General features: G+C 52.2%; 3 protein-coding genes across 3 annotated transcripts in view; 1 reads left to right on the top strand and 2 right to left on the bottom strand.

Moving 5' to 3' along the window:
- Window positions 1-19,574, bottom strand: part of TMEM50A (transmembrane protein 50A) — a 71,719-nt gene that overhangs the window by 3,817 nt on the left and 48,328 nt on the right. The window lies entirely within an intron of this gene.
- RSRP1 (arginine and serine rich protein 1) lies at window positions 117-5,386 on the top strand. The gene is given in 8 exon segments (XM_075522136.1): window positions 117-216; window positions 219-265; window positions 268-365; window positions 568-623; window positions 1,916-2,545; window positions 2,895-3,049; window positions 4,262-4,345; window positions 4,859-5,386. Coding segments are annotated over 8 exon segments (1,356 nt in total). The 3' UTR covers window positions 5,045-5,386.
- Window positions 6,332-8,985, bottom strand: SYF2 (SYF2 pre-mRNA splicing factor). The gene is made up of 7 exons (XM_075522433.1): window positions 8,901-8,985; window positions 8,714-8,821; window positions 8,190-8,315; window positions 7,802-7,919; window positions 7,620-7,710; window positions 6,881-6,979; window positions 6,332-6,773 (listed from the first exon to the last, which is right to left on the bottom strand). The coding sequence occupies exons 1-7, from the start codon at window positions 8,955-8,957 to the stop codon at window positions 6,608-6,610; spliced, it is 765 nt and encodes a 254-aa protein (XP_075378548.1). The 5' UTR covers window positions 8,958-8,985; the 3' UTR covers window positions 6,332-6,607.

Below are 19,574 nucleotides of genomic sequence, written 5' to 3'. Positions count from 1 at the left end.
ACTGAGTGCAGGCAAGCCACAGACGGATTCTTCTGCGCATGGGCTGCAGTACGGGAGGTGGGAGGGGGCGATGGCGGCTAGTGCGCATGCGCGGGGAAGAGGCTCGCCCTGTGCGCATGCGCTCTGGTTCCTCGTTACGTAAGGGGTGGGGGCAGTTCTGGAAGGTTCGCGGCCGCCCTCAGTCGCTGCTGGGTGGCGGGAGCGGGCGGCGGCTGCTGTCCTGCCAGGGCTGTATCGCGGCTTGTTTCCTGGTTGGAAGGAGCCTGCCCGGTCGCTATGGGGGTGACTCATGAAGCGGGGCTGTCTCCTCAGGCGTCGCTGCTGGAGCAGGATCCCTGTGGGGGAAGCCCGGCTGGCTGGAGCCGGTGAGTTGACGGGGCACCGCGGGGACAGTGTCTCGGAGCCGCTGGCGGCGGGGGGGGGGGGGCGCTGGGGTGTGCTCTCAAAACCAGGTTATTCGGGGCGGTGGGAGGGGAGAGGCCGTTACTCGTCTTTCGTTGAACCTGTTGGAGGGTTGCCCTTGCGAGGTGGGGGACACACGTTATTCCCGTTTTTCTTTTATTACAGAAGTGCCCTGGTGCCTCACGGGAACCAGCACCGGGGGTGTCCGGCGGCTCCCAGCGGTAAGTGCCCGTAAACAGTCCCTGAGGTGAAGTGCCGTCACTGCGAATTCAGCCGGCTAACGCGTGGGCGGAGGGGTCCGTGCGCGGTTGCCAGCTGAAGGTGTGAGAACAGCTGTGATGAGCCCAGCATGTACGGTGTGGGAAACAGCGGTGTCTGAGTAGCTTAGCGATGGGAGGTGGTGTTTGAGATCCGAGTGAATCAATCGTTTCGTCTTAGCTGTGCCCTGTATAGTTCTTGTGACCTTGGCCCTTGTTTAGAGGTGAAGTGGTGAAACTCTAGCATTAGTGGTAGCAAGGGGAATGCGTCTTACAAACTCGTGTAGAACTTAGTACCCTTGATCGATTTCAGTAAGGTTTTAAGATTTACTTGGTAACTTTGGCTTACAGGGAGCGCTGAGTAGAAATTTTGCGTTAAAGCAAGCTTCCTTAAATTATAAAGTGGTGACATAACTCGGGGTTTAAGTACTGGTGATAGGGTTACACCCTAGAACACAGTAACCTTTGTAGATATAAAATGGCTGCCACTAAAGAGGAACAGCCATTTTATTTATTAATATATAACCTTAACAAGCGTTACATCCTTTACAAGTCATATCTAGTGAATCACTAGCTGTATTTTTTACTAGTTATGTAGAATATTTTTAGTAGTGGCTTGCTATGTACGCTGCTGGGATGTGTGGAGCTTTGTGCAGGATAGTTTTGTAATGTGATACGGTCAAGATCTTGAAGTGGCTGCTTTGTGCTTTGAAGGTGTGGTGTTGTTTAGGGTTTTTTTCCCTGTTGGAGGAAAATAATAAAACGTAATGTCCATAGAACTGCAGAAGAAAAGTATTCAGTTTGTACTGGTCCGGAAGGCAGATGGTTATTTTGCACTGTAGATGCAATATGCTGCATTTAGAATAGATTGAAGATAAAATACCTTGAAAACTCTGTTTGGAGGAAAAAAAAAGGTATTGGCTTGTACGCTTTTCACAAAAGGTGTGTGCTTGCATAGCAAACGAAGGGTATTAAACTTAAAACCCACACAAACCTACCTCTTTTCAAAATTCCACACAGAACTACTCATGGTTGAAACGGAAGCCTTCTATATTTCATATAGGAGACTGACTACAGGAGAGGAAATGATGAAACTTAAAATTGTCATGTGCAAAACATGCTGATAAACTGGATGAGAATTGTTGGTGTGTTTAATATCCTTGAACTTTTGGCCTGTGTGTCATAATGTTCGTTGTTGCTGGATAGATGACTTGCTGTATATCGGTGATTAGCTTCCTCCTCCCCACCCACAACAGGAACAGAGACCGGCTATTGCAGAACAACAATAAAAATGGAACCAGCTTCTGAAAGTACCTGCATGGAGAAAACGGTGGTTAGGAAAACTGATGATATGACAGACTTCATGGATGACTTAACTCTCAGCTCACCGAAGAAAAGAGAGTCGTCTTTGAGATCCAAGAGAAGTTGTGATAGGTCGTCAACAGGGTCATCTAGCAGATCCTCTAGCAGTTCACGGTCCAGTTCAAGTAGTTCCTCTTCAGCTTCCTCCAGGAGTTGGAGCCGGTCCAGATCCAGATCAAGGTCGTGGGCTAGAAGAAATGGATCCCGAAGGTACCGAAGATATTCTCGTTCATATTCCAGAAGCCGGTCGAGATCACGCGGGTACATGAGGTACCGAGGAAGGTACCATGCCAGACACTACAGGAGGTACCACCGCTCTCCTCCGAGGTACAGGTCACGCAGTAGGTCATGGTCTCGTGGAAGATCGTATTACAGAAGGTCCTATTCGAGAAGCAGATCACGTTCAAGAGGCCGAAGATATTATGGATTTGGGCGAACAATATATCCTGAGGCCTACAGGAGCTGGAGAAGCAGGTCACGAACAAGATCTCGGAGTAGGTCACCTCTCCATTTGAGTGAAAAAGGTACTTTTTTCAGACTTTCCATTGTGTAAGAACCTCAAAACATACAATTTATATTTATTTTAACCAGTCAAACTCTCATCTGTTTACTTGCTTTATAGAGCATAACTGATAATGGCAATGTGGAAGAAAATCTCTGTGTAGTTATGTATTTTAAAAAAAGTAGTTCAGAGCATATTCTTTGCACTTCAGCTGAAGCTAAATCTCTTGAGTTCTGAGGAAAATGCATCACAGTTGATGCTTATGTACATGCAGCGATAGTAAACCTGCAGGTTTTAGGCTTGCATAAGTAGGTACATCACATCTTGATTTAAACATAAGAGAATTACACTTTTTTTTTTTCTCTTGGTAGACAAGAGGGAATTACTGGAAATAGCAAAAGCTAATGCTGCAAAAGCTCTGGGAACAGATAACATAGTCTTGCCAGCAAGCTTGAAGATCCTTTCTCCTTCCAAAGAGATAAAAAATGAAAAACAAGAGCATGAAGATCCTGGAGAGTCAGCTGAGGTAGGTATGAACTGGAGTATTCTCAATGAAAAGGTAAAACACTTCTTAAAACTTGTCGTCTGCATGGATGTGTTACAGTTGTTAACTGTGGAGTTTGTGATGATGAATTCAAAGCCTTGAACAAAAACTTCAGCTTTACCAGAATGCTAAAAGCTACTCTAGAAGCTGCTGTAGACTTTGGGTTAAGCTGAAAGTACTGCGGACTCTGAAGAGGTGGTTGATCCGCTGAGTACATGCGGGCTTTCCAGTAGTGATAGGCTGGGAAGGAGAGGTGAATGTAGCTTGTTTTTCTGAGTTGTTCTTCTTGCCCATTACTTAGACTAGTTGATGTGTTTCTGACCTAAAAGAAGGAGTCTCCTTACCAAACCTAGTGAGTAGTGTGGGGTTTTTTTAAAGGTTAAATCTTTCTACCCTTTTTAACTGTTAAAAGGTTTTCATATGCAACAAACTTGTTTCCCAGAAGTTACATACCCAAGCACACAATGCATTTTACATACTTTATTTCTGTCTTATAGAAATCATGACTATGGTTCCAGACATGATGAAGAAAATCTGTTGGTAATTAAGGGACTTGTGGGCTATAGCTGCTGTGAATTTAAGGGAGGGAGAAACTTGAGCAGCTTAAACTGAATTTGAATTTTAGTTTGGCTCTGTTATGGTGTGTTAACCTGATTTGTGGTAAATACAAAAGTGCAATAACTGTTACGTTGCTCAGATACTGCTATTTCAAATGGAAGTAAATTTACTAAGGGTTTTAGACAAACGGTACAGGCATCCCTTTCATAATATATGCAATATATTCCAGATGTTGAGAGAGTACAGAAGAAGAGGCCTGCATCACTTGCAGATAAGTTTATTGTCATTATCCAAAGCTCTGCAGGATGGATATGCAGAACTTAATGCAACTTACTCTACTGCTGCACTTCATTGTATGGCAGTCCATGCTTTGAATTGTTTGAATCCTTTTTAAAACTGTAACTGGGGCATGTCTATCAGGTCACATGTGAATTGGCACAATGACATTGATAAAAATATTGAATGTTGTTCAAATTGAGTTCAACATTGAGCTGTTTGCATATTTAGTAGCTTACAGCTACTTTTGATGTAAATACCTGAAACAACTCTACCAGAAAGTTCATACTCTCTAGTAACTGCCTTAACTTGCACGGAATAACGTATCCTCCCACTTAAGCTGTGTGTGCTCTTCTCTAGCAACCCAGAGGACTAGCAGAAGACGTGACCAAGAGCGGAATGGAGAGAGCAACCATACAGAGAAGCATTTCTTTCAGTCCTAACGTAAGTGTGATTTCCCAGGATGGAAGTCCAGTACTTCACCCCTCCTGTGTTAGGCTTTTCCCAGCATTGGTTGCCAAATTAAAGATCTTAATGAATTGAATTTAATCGTTTTGATTATGACTTTCCCTGGAAGAGTTAGATCAGTACTTCAGCAGTAGAGCACTGTAAATGTGCTACAGCAGTGTGTTTAAAATAGATGTTTACCTTTCAATACCTACTAATGGTGAACATCTGTGCTGTGCTATAGACTCGAAAGTGTATGCCAGAACTAGTTTACACCAGAACTTACTTCAAGTTACACGTTCTAGTAATGCAAACTAAGGAAAAAGCCAACTCCCCCGAATCCTGTGTCAGTCAAGTGTAGCTAGCTGATACTCACAGGCATCAGGTCTCCCAGGAGCTGGAAGGAAAATGTTTGTCTTATCAGCACAGACAAACCCCTTGAAGTTGATAGGTCTTACTTAGTACATTCCTTCTCCTTCTAGCACTTTTAAAGGCAATTTCTTTTTCCAGAATACAATGGCAAAACCAGTACTACAGAAGCCAGCGAGCCATGTTGTTAAAGAACCGGCAATTTCTCCGGGAAGAGAAGAGGACAGAAAGGGAAGTCCCTATGGGCAATGGGTTCCTGTGAAGAAGGAGGAGAAGAAAACATTTTTAAACTTCTCACCTAGAAGCGTGCCATTCCGGGCACGCTAGCATATTTTTCTTGCTGTTTCTGACTGCAGTGTTATGTATTCTTCAGTAGTCAGATCTGAAATTTTCTGATCAGGTTGAAGACTTGTTAATACTGAGTATTTATTTTGAGATCTTAATTTTGGAATCTTAGGTTTCTCTTTCAGATCTAGAGCACAGTGATCCAGAAGCCACAGATGGGAATCTTGTATATATTTGTAAATATTTTTGTATTGCTTTAATGGACTAGAACTTACAGGTGGGTAACTTTTTCTAAACAATAGTTCGGTAGCTGTTATTTTGAACACTTGATTTACATTGTGTAACTGTTTACTTCAAGTAAATAAACTTTAGTTTTGCACTGGCTTCTCTACGTGTCAAGTATTAAACCTGTGTTCAGTATTGACTGTGTCCTGTAAGTGGTAATTTCCAGGTTTAGCTTTCACTTAACCCTGCTGTTACCACAAAGTGCAACAGAAGGTAACTTTTGCATCATTCCAAAAGTGGACCTTTACACCGGACTTGTTCCTGCCCAGGCTCTGTGGCTGGTTCAGGGTGCCAGAGTAACTTCCCCAGATACCCCTCTGCAACTGGAAAGCTTGTGTTGGATGTATACCTGCTGCACGCAAAGCCATCGCCATTCTTGCTGTCAAAAGCATTGTTACTTCTGCTGACTTCTAATGCTGAACTTGACTTGGTGCTGGCTTAAAAGAGCCTGTAAAAAACCAGCCTGTAAAGGCTCACTCTGTGAGACCGTAAACAAAGGGTGGAGTCTGGGGAGGTGTGGGTAATGCTGCCTGGAACGGTTCGGAGCTCCAGAAGGGAGCAGTACAGTGCACTTGGCTCTGTAGCTCGCCCTGACCTCTAAAGAAAAGCACTGCAAGCAAGTCAGGGGACTGTTGTATGGTTTTGGGAGCAGTTAAACAAAAAAAAAAAGTTAGTAAAATAAACTGACTTTGACACCTACAGCCTGGAAGCTTCTTTAAGAAACTATTAAATTGCCAAGACAAGGTTGGCAAACATAAGGGATTGTGTATTTTGTGGCAACTTGAAGTTAATGCTGGAGCGTCCCTGTTCCTCACCCTCTCGGTGAGGAGGGGCAGCGCTGCTGCCTGGGTAGCGGGACAGTTCCTTGGAGAACTCCACCCTGGGGCAGGGGACAGACAGCTGGGGTAGCTTCTTTACTCTTCTTTCACAAGAAGGTGAAAGAATGGTTGAGGAACATGCTAGTTCCATTCTTTCCATCCTTTAGACCATTCTTTCACCTTCTTGCTAAAACAGTTTTCGGGGACTTTACCAGTCTTGGGCTACTGAAGAACAAAGACAAGCTTTATTCTAAATTGAGCAGTAAGAGGTTGTGCTGTAGAACATGCAGTCACACAACTTGGCTACTTCTGCAAGTAAAAGCTGTATGTACACAGCTGAAGTTGTTAGGTTAATTACTTCTATTACATTAAATATACTATTGATTTTACAAATTAATGAGGTCTACAGAGTATTTTTCTGATAAAATTGCCTGCAAAATCTCTATCCCAAACTTGACAGGCGGGGTAGGGCTGTCGTACGTGCTTTGCTGGTGATGTTGGTTTAGACGGCTGTTCCTCTCTCCAAGTTCTGTTTGATCTCTGCTGTGTACTTCCCGTAGAACCTCTCCGCCTTCTTATTGAACTTGGCGTTCCTCTCGTTGATGTAGTCGATGTCCGCATCATCGTTGTAAGGACGTCTTCGACTGTATTTTTCACGCTTTTCAATTCTGTAAGACAGAGGGCAGCCTTAGAAGCTGTGGGTGAAGCCTGTGGATTTGATGACACAAAGCTGCTCTGTCACGCACTTCTTTGTTTTATCTTGGTATTTACTTACTGTTTTTCAAGATCCGCAACCATTCTATCGACCCCTTCCTTCGATGGCACGTGAGTTCCGTGGAGAAGACTGTCCGATGTGGGATAAAGCGCTTCACCGCTGGGCAAGAGTAACAGAGAGATGGGCAGCAGTTTACACAACTGTACTGATCACTTTGAGATTTCACCACTTCCATTTGATTCTTAATTTAACACTTCAAGGCACTTAATTGGTATTAAACTGCGGGAGTCCAAGATTCAGGTGAGAACACGTTGATACTAAACCTCTTGATTATTTTCAGACACCAGCGCGTGCCTACAAAGGATCCAGGAACCCTGCACTGAAATTCTAAATCCCTCTGAACGCAAACGTGGCAAGTTCTCATCTGTCGCTCAGTCTGTTCTTAAACCATGCCGGGCTGCTCTAAAAAACCCAAAACCCACTCTGAGAAACAGGAGTAAGCTACTCATGCATTTTAAATATAATCTAATTGACAAAATACTGCTTCCAACTCGGTAATGCCAAGTCTGAAGAAATAAACCTCATCAGACGCGCCGCTGCCCCTCGTACCTCCCGACGCAGGGACTGCAGAGGAGATCGTGCGGGCGGCCGTGCACTTGAAGATTGTCTTAAAAGGCTAATTAATATTACAGTGTACGTGAGAACATGCGTGGGCTGAAAGGATTCGTTTAAGTTTTTAGTGTTTGCTAATAACGTAGAAATACCGCAGACGGTATCAGGTGACTGAAATCAAACTTACTACTGCTCTTTCAGCTTCTCGTACTGCTCCAGGTCGGGTTTGATCTGCCGGGTTAAGCGCTGGTACTGGCGCAGCTGAGCAGCCGCGTAATCTGTGGGAGAAAATAAATTAGCGTCAAGGTGAAGGTTTTTATTTCGTGGTGTTCGTTACCAACACGGGCAGTTACGTAGTTAAGCCGTTACCTGAAAATCCTAGATCTGGGTTTTTCCTCTTCTTTTTCCTTTCCCATCTCTCGGCATCCTCAGCACTGATCTCTAGCAGTTTAACTCGCTCGTAGTCTTCTCCTCTCGCTGCGCATTCCTAACGGCACAAAGACCGCTTCAGTTTTAACAAGAAGATAGTGGCCAAGCATCAAACTCAGTCAGAACCACCTAGATCAGTCCAGTCAACCTCTAGTGCAGGACAATAATTTAGATGATCAGGAGTCTAATTAGGAGATGGATTTTTGGGGGTTAGCATCTGTATAAGCCCCCAAAACTCTGTAACCACGACGAAGGGGGGCTCAGCGTCACTGCAGGTGCTCGGCCTGAGGCTCAGCAGGGTTACGGGAAGCTGTAACTGTGTGTTTACCTTCTTTTTTTCCTCCACCTTCAGCTCCCACTCCAGCCGAGCTTTTTTGGCTTCCCAGTTTGCTGGTAATTTAAGTCTTTTATCTTCTTCCACCACTTCTTGGTGATTCAGCTTGCGAGCCTCGTTCTAAGAACGAAACAGTTTGTGGCTGAACTCCAGAGACGCTCGATCACAGAAACAACAAATCCCGGCGCCCCGGGGTCACAGGTGCCCGTCCCGGGAGGGGGCCGGGCCGCCGGTTCCCGATCGCGCCACCTAAACCGCTGCATTTGGCAAAAGGGCTAAAGAAACCGTCACCCGTATGTGCCGGGTGGGGGTTAGACAGGACGGGGAATCGCCGATGTGATGGGAGCAGCGAACCGCCGGCACAACCTCCCCCGGGACCACCGGGCCGCGGCCGGCCTGCGCCCGAGCTGGGCCGGGCAACCCCCGCCGCCCCTTCCGCTTTGCTTCCCCGCGCATGAGCGGCAGCGCTGGCAGGAACCGGCCCCGGTGCCGGTGCCGGTCCCGCCGCCGCCGCGTACCCGCTTCATGTGGAGCTCGCGGAACTTGCGCAGCCGCTCCTCCCGCTTCTGCGCTGCCGCCGCCGCCGCCGTGCCAGGCCTCGCCTCGTCCTCCGAGCCCGAGGAGCCCTGAAACAACCCACACTCAGCCACCGGCACCGGGAAAGACTCGGGAAACCCCCCTTCTTCCCCCTCGCCGCCGCCTCACCCCGTCATCGGCACCGGGAGCCCCCAAACCGCTCAGCGCCGACACCGCCGCCGCCATCGCGCACGGTAAACACTTCCGCTTCCGGCCTCGCCCACGTCCTGCCGGAGAGCTCCCGCGGCGCTCGGGCGCCCCCCAGCGGGCGGGAGGTGGTGCCGCTCCTTTCCGCTGCCTTCCCCTCACTTCGTGAGGCGGCCGCGGCCGGAGCGGGGCCCGGGGCTCCCCACAGCCCAGGCGAGGCCGAGGCCTCCCCTGCCGCCATTACACCGCCCCTCGGTGCTCCTCGCCTCGACGCCTGCAGGGCTCCCCCCCTCCCCCCCCCCCCGCCCCGCAGCTGGAGAGGGTTCAAGCTCTGCTCCCCGCCAGCCTCTGGTAGCTGGGTTTGCCGCGACGGCCTCCAGTCGTTGTCTCCCCTTTCCGCTGCCTGATTTAAAACGCGCCCGGGGTCACAAGGGGCTGTTCTGAGGTGGCCCCGGCCTCCCCGGTCGCCCCGGTCGCTGTTGCTCTCCAGCGCCCTGGAGTCAGTGTTCTGCATGTGTGGTTTGGGCTTTATGGGCTTAATTTCTGTGTGCCGAGGAGAAGCAGATGAAAAGCGGTGACTCTCCTTTTTTATCTTTGGAGGCAGATTTAAAGCCTTGTCACTGCATCTCGGAGCCGTCTGGAAAACAATCTTTAAATTACCCCTGTATTCCAGACACTAATGTCCAGGCAGGCAACCTACTGTGGGCTTGAAGTGGCTCCATGGTTTAGTAAACACTGTTAATCAACCTTTTTTTCTTCTTCCAAGGAATCAATGGGGTGATGCAAACTTTATAGTCAACGTAAGGAAGTGGCACGTGAACGAGATGAACTCTGCTGTGCCTCAGCTCACCTGGAAGCACCGGCGAGATCCAGGGTAGAGCCTGGCCTAGGATGAGAAACCAAGAAACAGCATCCCTCTGTCTGTGCCGTCCACTCGGCCCCTCCGGGAATCGCTCAGGTTACCCACAACAGGTTTGCTCAGGGAGAAAGCCACAGGTCTCACAGAAAACAAAGTGATAAAGGTTTTGCTGCAACTTCTGAGCAAAGAAAGTAAAAATTTCCGTAGTATTGCTACAGCGGCCAGGATCTTCGGGCCTTACAAAGCCAAATGCAGATTTATTATAAGGATTTATCAGTGATATTGATGTGCACATACAAATGCATCAATGTGTGTGTATGTGTGATGTCCTTATACTTGTACAGTAAAAGTAGAAGGACTCAGGACTTTTTTTTTTTTAAGAAACGATCCAAACCCCAGAAGGTTAATAACTGCTGGCCGACAATACGTGTTTTAAATTGACCGTGTCAGCGTGCGGCTCGTGACTTTCCAGCAGAGGGAAATGCAGCACAAGCGATGAGGGGTTGTGGCAATGGCAGGCAGCCCTGGCAAACCCAAACTATCTCTGTTCTCTTTTAACTTCACTTTCTTCCACTGCCAAACTCTGATGCATGCTGAGTGATTAAAAATATCAAATACAGTGTTACCCAGCAAGGAGTCAAGTCAGAGGAAAAAAAAGAAACCCAACCTAGTGAAGCCAGTGCTGTAAAACTGAGCAGACTGGGGGAAAGAATGGGAGGCAGAAGGCTTTTGTATAGCCCTGTTGATGATATCTTAAGAAAAAAGAGAGGATTGTCCCGATGTGGTTTGGTTTTTCAGTGGCTCCCCTCACCTGCCTTGTCCATACCCTCATGGCTTGGCTGGGAGCCGTCAGAGTTCCATGCACGTGGAGCGAGCTGCCACCACACTGGGGACAGGGACCACTGGTGCTGGAAGAGGGGCAGTTTCTGAAAGAAGCAGCCAGCGAAGCGGTTGATGTTGTTGCGCAGTAAATTGGGCAGTGTGCTGTCAAAATCTGAGTTACGTGCTTGGGCCACGGCTTTACCAATATCTCTCTGCTCCATCTGGAGCTCCCGGCCCCTCTGCCCTGAGGTTGTCCCTTCGGTCCTGTCCTCGCCGGCTCTGAGCCCTTTGCAGCGAGGGGTGTCCCACCGCCTGCGTAGGTGGTCCCATGAAAGGGTTTTTAGCGAAGGTGATCAGTGCATGCGAGGAGCAAAGGGAAGCTGAGAGAAACATCTCGCTGCCACTGCAGCAGCAACCCTGGCCGTGACCCATCTTTTATTTTCTGGAGCATCCAGACAATCTCCTGTGACACCTCAGCACAGGCGAGCGGCAGGGGAGGAGGGTGGGCTCTGGGCAGAGGCTGGCCCAGATATCTGCTCTGCTCCGTGACATGGGGGTGGCCACAGCTCAGCTGCAGAGCGGAGCCATCAACCGCTTGCGTACTCGCTACCCTTTTATTTAATCACAGGAAGCTGGATGGTTTTTATGGGTTTGTGCAGTTTGTTGGCCCAGCCAAGCCCTGAGCTCGGTGGAGCCTCTTTTCCCTTCTCAGTGCCGTAATGCAGTTACAAAATAAACCCAAGAGGTTTCCCTGGCTTCTGTGGATTTGCTTCTGGGTCCGATGCCAACTCAGGGAGCCCGGTTCCTAGTGCAGGTGCCGAGTGCTTCCCCGGCTCGGTGGTACTGCTGCAAATCCCAACCTGGCCTGAAAGAGCAGGGAATTCACCCAAACCCGCCTTGTGCCAAGGAGCAGGGACTGCTCCTGCGCGGGCTGACAGTGAGTACATGCAGATCTGCTCTTGCTGTCACTTACAGTTAATTTATTTTTAGATTAAAAAATGTTTTTATTTCTCATGCACACAGAATTGGCACTGCTTTTTTGGGTCGTAGCTGACTCCATTGTCTTCTCCAGTTATGCCTCCCCTGCAGTGCTGAAATGAAAAATTCCAGTTACATATTGTACAGGGGATGGGAGCTCGGAGGAACTGACTCATCTCAGTTATATTTGTCCTTTTCAAAGGGGAAGATCCTGGTCGAGGGGTGGTGGGGGAGCAGCATCGGTTACCTCCCATCCACCGCAGCAAACGTGATGCTTTTATCAGGGGTCCGCAGGGCGTGTAGCTGGGTGCCCCTGCGAAGGCACCCAGGCGTCCTCGCAGCGTGAAGCTCCTCGGGCTGCTCAGACAGTCGGGGCAGCGGGGAAGGGAGGGGTTTGTGTCGTTTCTCAGAAAAATAATCGTGGCTCCAGCGTGACAGAGGCCGCAGCCCGCTCCCCAGGACGTGAGCCAAGCCCCCGCGCGCCAGCGCCGCAGGTAGCCGGCCCCAGCCCTGGGGACATTTCCCACCCACGAGGGAGGGTGGATAGGGAGGGTGACGCCAAGCTGGAGCTGAAGCGAGGTCTGCAGCGTGCCCAGCTCGCTCTGTGTGGGTAGTGCTTAAACACAGCAGCCGGGACACCGGGACGGCCGGTCCCTCGCCCTGAGCCGGGGCATCCATCGGCGTCTCTTCCCGAAACATGCGCCCTCGCCGCCTCTGCCCCGTGGCGCAGCCTCCATCTCCCACCCTCGCAGGGCAGCTCCGGGGCGGATCCACGGCAGCACCCGGCTTGTGGGCAACAGCGGCTTGAGCTGGGCGTGCGGTGCCGCGGGTGGACCTGCGACACCAAAGCGTGGGCGTGCGATGCCGTAGTTTGAGCGTGCGGTGCCACGGCTTGGGTGTGCGATGCCGCCATCCAGACCTGCCACGTCACAACGTGGGCGTGCGATGCCGTAGTTTGAGCGTGGGGTGCCGCGGCTTGGGTGTGCGATGCCGCCATCCAGACCTGCCATGTCACAACTTGGACCTGCGCTGCCGTGGGTCAGACCTGCAGCACCGCGGGTCCTCGGGCTGGGCGTAGGTGTTGCCGGAGAGGGCAGGAAGGTGCAATGCTCTGCTGCGGTCAAGGACAGCTCTTCTCCCCTTGGTCCCCGCAGGGGAGCTCGCCCCTCCCCAGCCGCCGCGTGTCACATCGGTGCTGTCACGTGCAACCTGCCACATGGGCTTCTTGCGTGTCAGAAGGGAGCCGTGAGCGTGCTGGGGGATGCGATAAGGCCCCGGCATGCGGTGGCGTGAGTACAGCTCTCCTGCGCGGTCCCAGCAGCTGCAGGAGCCGCTTCCACTTCCTGCCCGTCCCTGCCTGTGCAGCGCAGCTCCATGCTGTTCAACAGCTGCCGCGCTCCATCCTGTTTCGTGATGAAAGGTGCTTTAGAAGCGGAAGAAAGTTATGATGATCGGGAGAAATAATGTACAGGCAGGGCTGGAGACAAGGCAAGCCTGCGCTCATCCCCGGCCCAGCCTTTGGGATGGGTGGTGGTGGCGGGGGGATGGACATCCTCAGCCGGGCAGCGGCGCGGGGACCCTTCCCCACCTCTGATTTTGGGGGAAACCACAGGGGTGAGCGTGGGTGGCATACGGGGTTGGTTTGCCGTGCTCCCGCTGGGCTGGCTCGCTGCAGTGCCATCCCGGTGGCGTGCCGACGTCTGGGAATCTCAGACCCGTGGCCAAATCTCCTTTGTCACCGGGATGAAAACCGGGGGCAGGAAAAGAGGCAGCGCCTGGGATGCCCACGTGGCCGGGAGCCCTGGGGATGGGACCGGCAGGGTGCTGGGACCGACCATGCTGGGAAGCCCTTTGCAAGCAGAAGCGCTGGTTTGGGTAAAGAAGAAGAAAACCAGACCTAAAACTTGCATAGGACCAAATCAAACTTGCAATAACTGCATTAATCCAGCGAGATGGGCGACATACCAGTGTATTGGAAAATAAGATTAATCAGAGCTTATTTACTTATTGGAACAGATCTAATACACCGCTTTATTGCGTGTAGTCATTAACCATGAAATTTGGAGAGAGAGGGGAAACGTGAAGATTGGTTTTTAGGTAGAAGAGAAGCTGGTTTTCTTTCAGTCCGGTTCCTTTCAATCACAGACTACTGTTTGCGTCCTGTTGGGTTGCAATTACAATCTTTCAGATCAGACACATAATCATTGGGCTGGAGAGCAAAAAGTACCTGGGTAATGCGCTTAACAGAAATTAACCTGGTTACGTTCGGACTCTATTGAAAATGAGAAAGTGCTGATGGTCAAAATCAATTCCTCCCCAGCCAAATTACTGCAGGGCTGGCTTAGGGTTTCAGCTAAATGCTCAACCCTCAAACAATGAGCCTGATGGTATTGAATTAGGCTCCTGATCGTATAGTTCAAGCGATGGCAACGGTTTGCCTTTAATGCTAGCAGCGAGCGGGTGGGCAAAATGGAAAATCCACCTCGTTTTCCCCCCCGGGAGCGCGCGGAGGGTCCCGCTGGGTGTCCCTGGTGCCGGCCAAACGAGGGGCTGCGGGCAAGCTTTGCCCAAGCCTTCCCTGTCCGTGTTACACCCCGTCGGGATCGTAGCTCGGATTGGGACGACGGGCTGGGGGACATGGGGTGGAATGGTTTGGGATTCGCAGCCCTAAGGGCCGATAAATCACAGCCTTCCCGGGGGGGGTCGGTGTTTCTTTTGGAGACTTCTTAAGTGCCTGCAGAGTGGGGCAGCTCTCCGCAGCACTTGTCAACTCCTGCCCGGTTACATCTTTTCCCTTAAAAGCCGGAACCTCGCGGAGTTTCCTGGATGAGAGCACCTCAGTCATTAACCGTGAATTTCAAATGAAGCAGATTTACAGTATATATCACAGAAATATGCCGGTCTGAGACAGCAGGAGAGTGGCCCGGGGTGCTCGCCTCTTGTGTTTCTCCCCTTGCCGGGCTCTGGCTGGGAAACAGCCCGGCCGATGTGCTGCCCTCGAGCATCGCCCGCCGGCACGGCCGCCCCGGTGCCGCGGCGCAGGGCCACGCTCTGTGCGCGGCCATTTCGGGAGGTGCCAAGCTGGTTCTCCGCTGGCCCCCGCGGGATGGGGATGCCTTCGAGGCTCCCAAAACCCAGCAACAGCAGGGATCGATTGCCGGGGGCGGACACTTCCCTGGGGGAATGTGACAAGGAGCAATTAATTAGCTGTCAATAACGGGGAAGGATGGGACCTGTGGTCCCACTGTTGCAATTAGGAGGGAGAAGGAGGCCGGAGGGAGGGATGCTGCGAGCTGGGCAGCGCGGCGGGGGACGCTCCTGCTGTTGGTCCCGGCACGAGTAATATTGAGTCCACAGCACCGCGGTGTTCCCGAGAGGCTGCCCTGGCCACCGGGGATTTGCTTCCCTCCCTGCTTGGGACCTGGGGCTGTGTCCCGGGGGTGTGCCAGCATGGATCCGTCCCCAGCCGGCAGCGGGGCAGAGGGTGGCTGCAGGGGAGCAGGCTCTCCGGGTGCGGAGGGAGGATAACGTAACGTTTCCCCCAATCAATGAAGATTTTGGTTTGTGAGTTATTAGCCCGGTGTCATAAACTATCTCAAAACCACAAAAGTAAAATAATAAATCTCCCTGTTTACCTCCTGTGTGTTGTTTTTAAGTACCAAAGTCCCTCGGGCATCTGTTCAATATTGCATCGGCCAAACGCGAACACAAATCACACAAAGACGAAGCTGGATTTTGGGGAATATTAGGCAGTCTTTGCTGTTTTCCAGCACTTGGCGGTGTGCAGGGAAGCTCCCGTGGGCTCGCTGGGCACCGCGAGCAAGCGCCGACCTGGTGGTGAGCGCAGGAGGGCCGGGGCGGAGCGGGGCCGGGGAAGCGCTGGGCGAGGGTGATGCTGCTGCGGCTCCAGGGGACGTGTCCCTGTCCCACGCGGGCCCCACTGAACGTTTGGGATTCCTCTCGCCGCTGCCTCGCCCGTTCCCCCACCCGTGCATTTTTGCCGCGGCAGAGATCGAGCTCTCCCCGTCTGATCATCGCTTTCTTGTAACCCCGCGGCGAGCCCCCTGCGTGGGAAGCACACTTTAGCCATCATTAAATATTAAAGGACAGCCGGTGCTGGTAAGCAGCAAGCACCTCACCCCCAAGCTGCGGTTCATCGGCAATGCCGGGGGGACGGGCGCCAGCTCCCCCCAGGGCTCCCAGTGCTCCCAGTACGCTGCCCCTGGGTGCAAACCCAGAGGTGCTGGGGGTCCGTGGGGCACCCATGCCAGCGGAGGGGCTGTGCCCCCCTCACCCCATCATCTGCCCAGTGCCCTGGGGAGCCCAGAGGTGTCGGAGTGTCTCCTGACCCCCCTGAGCCTCCCTGCCCCTCCTGCCAGCCACAGATTTTCTTTTTAAAGATGCTTCTGGTCGCTCTTCCCAGTATTTTTGTCTCCTGGCCACGGCCGCTGCATCCTCCCTCGTCGTTAACTGCCTGGGTTGGGTTGCTCCGTGGTTTTCCCCTATCCCAGCGGCCTCCCCCCTCATTACCCACCAGAATAAACCTTTCAAAGAAGAAAAAAAAGAATGATAAAGGCTATTTCAGGCAGGGCCAGGGCCGGCAGGTTCCCCTCCGCGGCGCTGGGAGACGGATCTGGGGAAAACTTCCAGCTGCAAAGAGAAACCCTGCGCCTGGCCACAGCCGAGACCTGGGAGGAAAAAGCGGATTGCAAAGGCAGGGGAGGATGGCCGGGGATGCAGGACCTTGCCCTGGAACGCTGCACAGCTGCGGGGACGGATGCTGGAAACCCAGCCTGCCTTTCAGGTGTAAAGCAATTAGGGTTGGGGTTTGATGACTTTAATGAGGGGAGTTCAAAGAAGAGAGACGGGCCGAAGAAGAAAACGTCTCTTTTCCAGGGAGATGCGAGATGCCTTTTGCTGCTCACCACGGAGCAGGGAGCAGTCGGCGATGCGGTGCATCGGGGCACATCACTGCACGGGCGTCGCTGCGCGTCACGTCTGCTCACAGCGAGACGGAGCCGGGGTGCAGGCTGCTCCCTCTGGGACACCCCAAGTCCCGCAGCCCCCGAGCCCCGCACGCAGCCCCTGCTTTGCAGAGCAGCGCTAAGAAAGATGTCGTTTCCCGTCTTGACACCTGGATTTCAGGAACTCCCACGCTGTTCAAAGCTGGAGAGGGGAGGAAGCCGGCCCCTTCCCTGACCGTGGGGAGCCGGAGCGGGGTCCTACTCCCTCCCGTGCACCGCAAAGCCACCCCGCAGCTGGTGCAGGACTCGGGTTCACGGGGCCGGAAAACCAAAAGGAGCCGAGTGGGAGCGTTTTGGGGGTGCAAAGCTGAGCCCCCCGGCTCCACGCTGCGCCCCACGCTCTCTCCAGCCGCTGGCAGCAGGATGCTCCCAGCCAGGCTCGTGTCTGACGCACCATAGCAGAGCCCTGCTACTACACGAGGGTTTTTTTTTTTCTTGTGGTTGCGGAGTCGGATTCTGCTGGGATGCAAACAGGTGCAGCTCCTTGGGTTTCTTCTGAGGCCTGATTTTGGCCCCTAAAGTGTTAAGTGAGTGCTAAGCCCTATAAAATTACCCTTTCAGCTACTATTTCTGCACAAAAGGCTTTCGGCGACAAGATATGCCAAGGCATCTGATGAAGTAATATGTCTATTCTCATTTGTGACATTTATTATTAACAGGGAAAAGAAAAAAAAAAAAAAAAACCCAGCCAGAAAGAACTCTTAATTGAAGGACTATTGTGCCGTGGTAACTGCTATTAAATTAATCTGCTGCATTCCTTTCCACCCACACACTTTAAAACTTCCTGGTTATAATTAGAACCATTTAAAACCAATTTGACACTCCTTGGATGATGCAGTTCAGCTGCTTAATATGGTGAAACTTTGGTGAAAGGAGCAGAGAGGGGCTGCGAGCAAGCTGGGTTTGCTCAGCTCTTGTGGAGGATCAAACCCGGGAGCTGATGCTCGTGCACGGGGATGTTCGGTCCCGCGGGGAAATGCAAGCTCAGGTCCGCTCCCTTCTGGTGCCGTGGTCTGTCTCAGTCCTCCGCGGTCATCCCATGCGAGATGCTCCTGTGAGAGCTGCCCAGAGCATCCTTCGCCTGGGGACACCCATGGGTGCCGGGAGGGCTCGGTGATGCCGGTCTTTGCTGCGGGGTGCAAATGCCTTCCCCTCTGTTTTGGGAGGCACCTTGAGCGGTCGCCTCCTCCTTTGTGCAAGGTGATAAATGCACCAAAGCAAAAAAGGCACCGATGCAAAAATGTTTGGGCGTTCAAGCGTGGTAAAAAAGCATCTATGCAGGACGGAAAGGTGATTTTTTTGGCAACGGGAGACCTTAGGGGCGTGCTGATGCCACGCGCCTCTGCACCAACACTCTGCCTGCCTCGAAATCTCGGGCGGGGTTAGGAAACCCTCAGAGGGTGCTAGACCAGGGCTGGATTTGGGAAGGGTTCTCCGGCTGTGCGGGAGCCGGGGCGTAGCTGTTTGCCGGGAGAATAAACAGAGAAACCGCCAAGCCGGGCCGAAAACTGGTGCTGAGCCCCAGAGGGTGTCACTTCTGCAAATCTGTTCCTGCTCGGCCGCCTTTATCTGTCATTCTTGTAACCACCTGGGTGGCATTTTGATGGTATCTGCGGGGCCGCGCGTAGCTCTCGAGCACATCCCCGACCACCTCAAGGCAAAGCCAGTTCCTCTAACCGGCCCTGGAAGATCCCTTTAGTCACGGTATCTTTACTGTCACCTTCTGTTTCCTTCTCCATTTGGCTTTCAGTTTTGCGACATGTGTTAACCAGGACTGTGTGCCGGATCCAGACTCAGCCCCGCAGCTTCCTCACCCGCCGCTGGGACGATTTCCTCCCGGCGCCCACCTTGCGCCCGTCCGCCCGGCAGCCAGGGGTGCGACGGCTTCAACTGTTATGTTTCGGGGGGAAAACATGGTGTTTTGTGCTCTATACCCTCTCTTCCACGTGTTTTTCCCTTCGGGGAAGGGCTGTGATGAAAACCTCGAGGGCTCGAGCCTTGCCCCTGGTTCCCTCCGCTGCAGCTGGGTTTCAGATTCCCGCTCGGCCCTTGGGGCCGTGGCTTTTCGGACGTGCTATGCCCAGAAATTTGGGCTGCCGTGGCCCCAGCGGCTCCGCAGAGCCCACCCTCTTAGTGGGGGCCGGTAATCGTTCCTGCTCCCGCTCGCTGCTGCTGCCAGCTCACCCCCTGCACCGTGTACAGCTCCGAGCGCGTATTTAGCCGTTCTGAGCAGCGCTATTTGCCCTCCTTTCGGGGCCAGACCCCCTCCTCCCCATGCCAGTGCCTTCCCTTTTCTTTGACCTCGCTGCTCTCCCTCTTGCCGATGTTTTACGTCTCTCCCAGATGCCCTTAATCACCCTCAGCTCATCCTCGTCTCCCTCCCTTGTGCTGCCCTGGCCGGGGCTCAGCGCGGTGGCACGAGGCGGGGACGTGCTCTCGTGCCCCGTCCGAGCGAGTGCCGGGGCGGATCTGCCAGGAACGGCAAGGAGAAGGAAATGTGGATTTTTTTCCCCGAGCAGGCCCCCGCTGCGGGGCAGGGAGCCCCAGCTGGGGCTGGTGATGGGGAGCCACAGCCGACGGGTTGTCTCCGCAGGGATGGAGCACGACGGGCTGGCCGGGGCTGGCGTCACTGCGCGTGTAGGTTTTTTGTTGGTTTTTTTTTCTTTTTTTTAATAAACAAACTCCAATTTTTTAGATTTTGAATTTCTTCCCTCCTTCTGTCCTCCCCCTTCTTCCGCTCTGGAGCGTGATCAACCCCCAAAGAACAGAGGTTATTTATGCATTTGTCTAATCTGTGTTGGTTGGGTTTGGGGTTGGTTTTTTTTTTTTTTTTTTCTCCCTCTTGCTACTTCGTAATTTTTTCCCAACTTTGGAAGCGCGACAGAGTGGCCAAAGGAAAAACAAAACAAGGATATTTCTGCTACCCTGTAACTTTGCAAAAATGCTGCGTGCCTGCGCTGGTGCGCGGCGGGG

The sequence above is a fragment of the Mycteria americana genome, chromosome 21, assembly GCF_035582795.1.
Source record: "Mycteria americana isolate JAX WOST 10 ecotype Jacksonville Zoo and Gardens chromosome 21, USCA_MyAme_1.0, whole genome shotgun sequence".
NCBI lineage: Eukaryota > Metazoa > Chordata > Aves > Ciconiiformes > Ciconiidae > Mycteria > Mycteria americana.
This window is presented reverse-complemented; position numbering and strand designations above follow the sequence as displayed.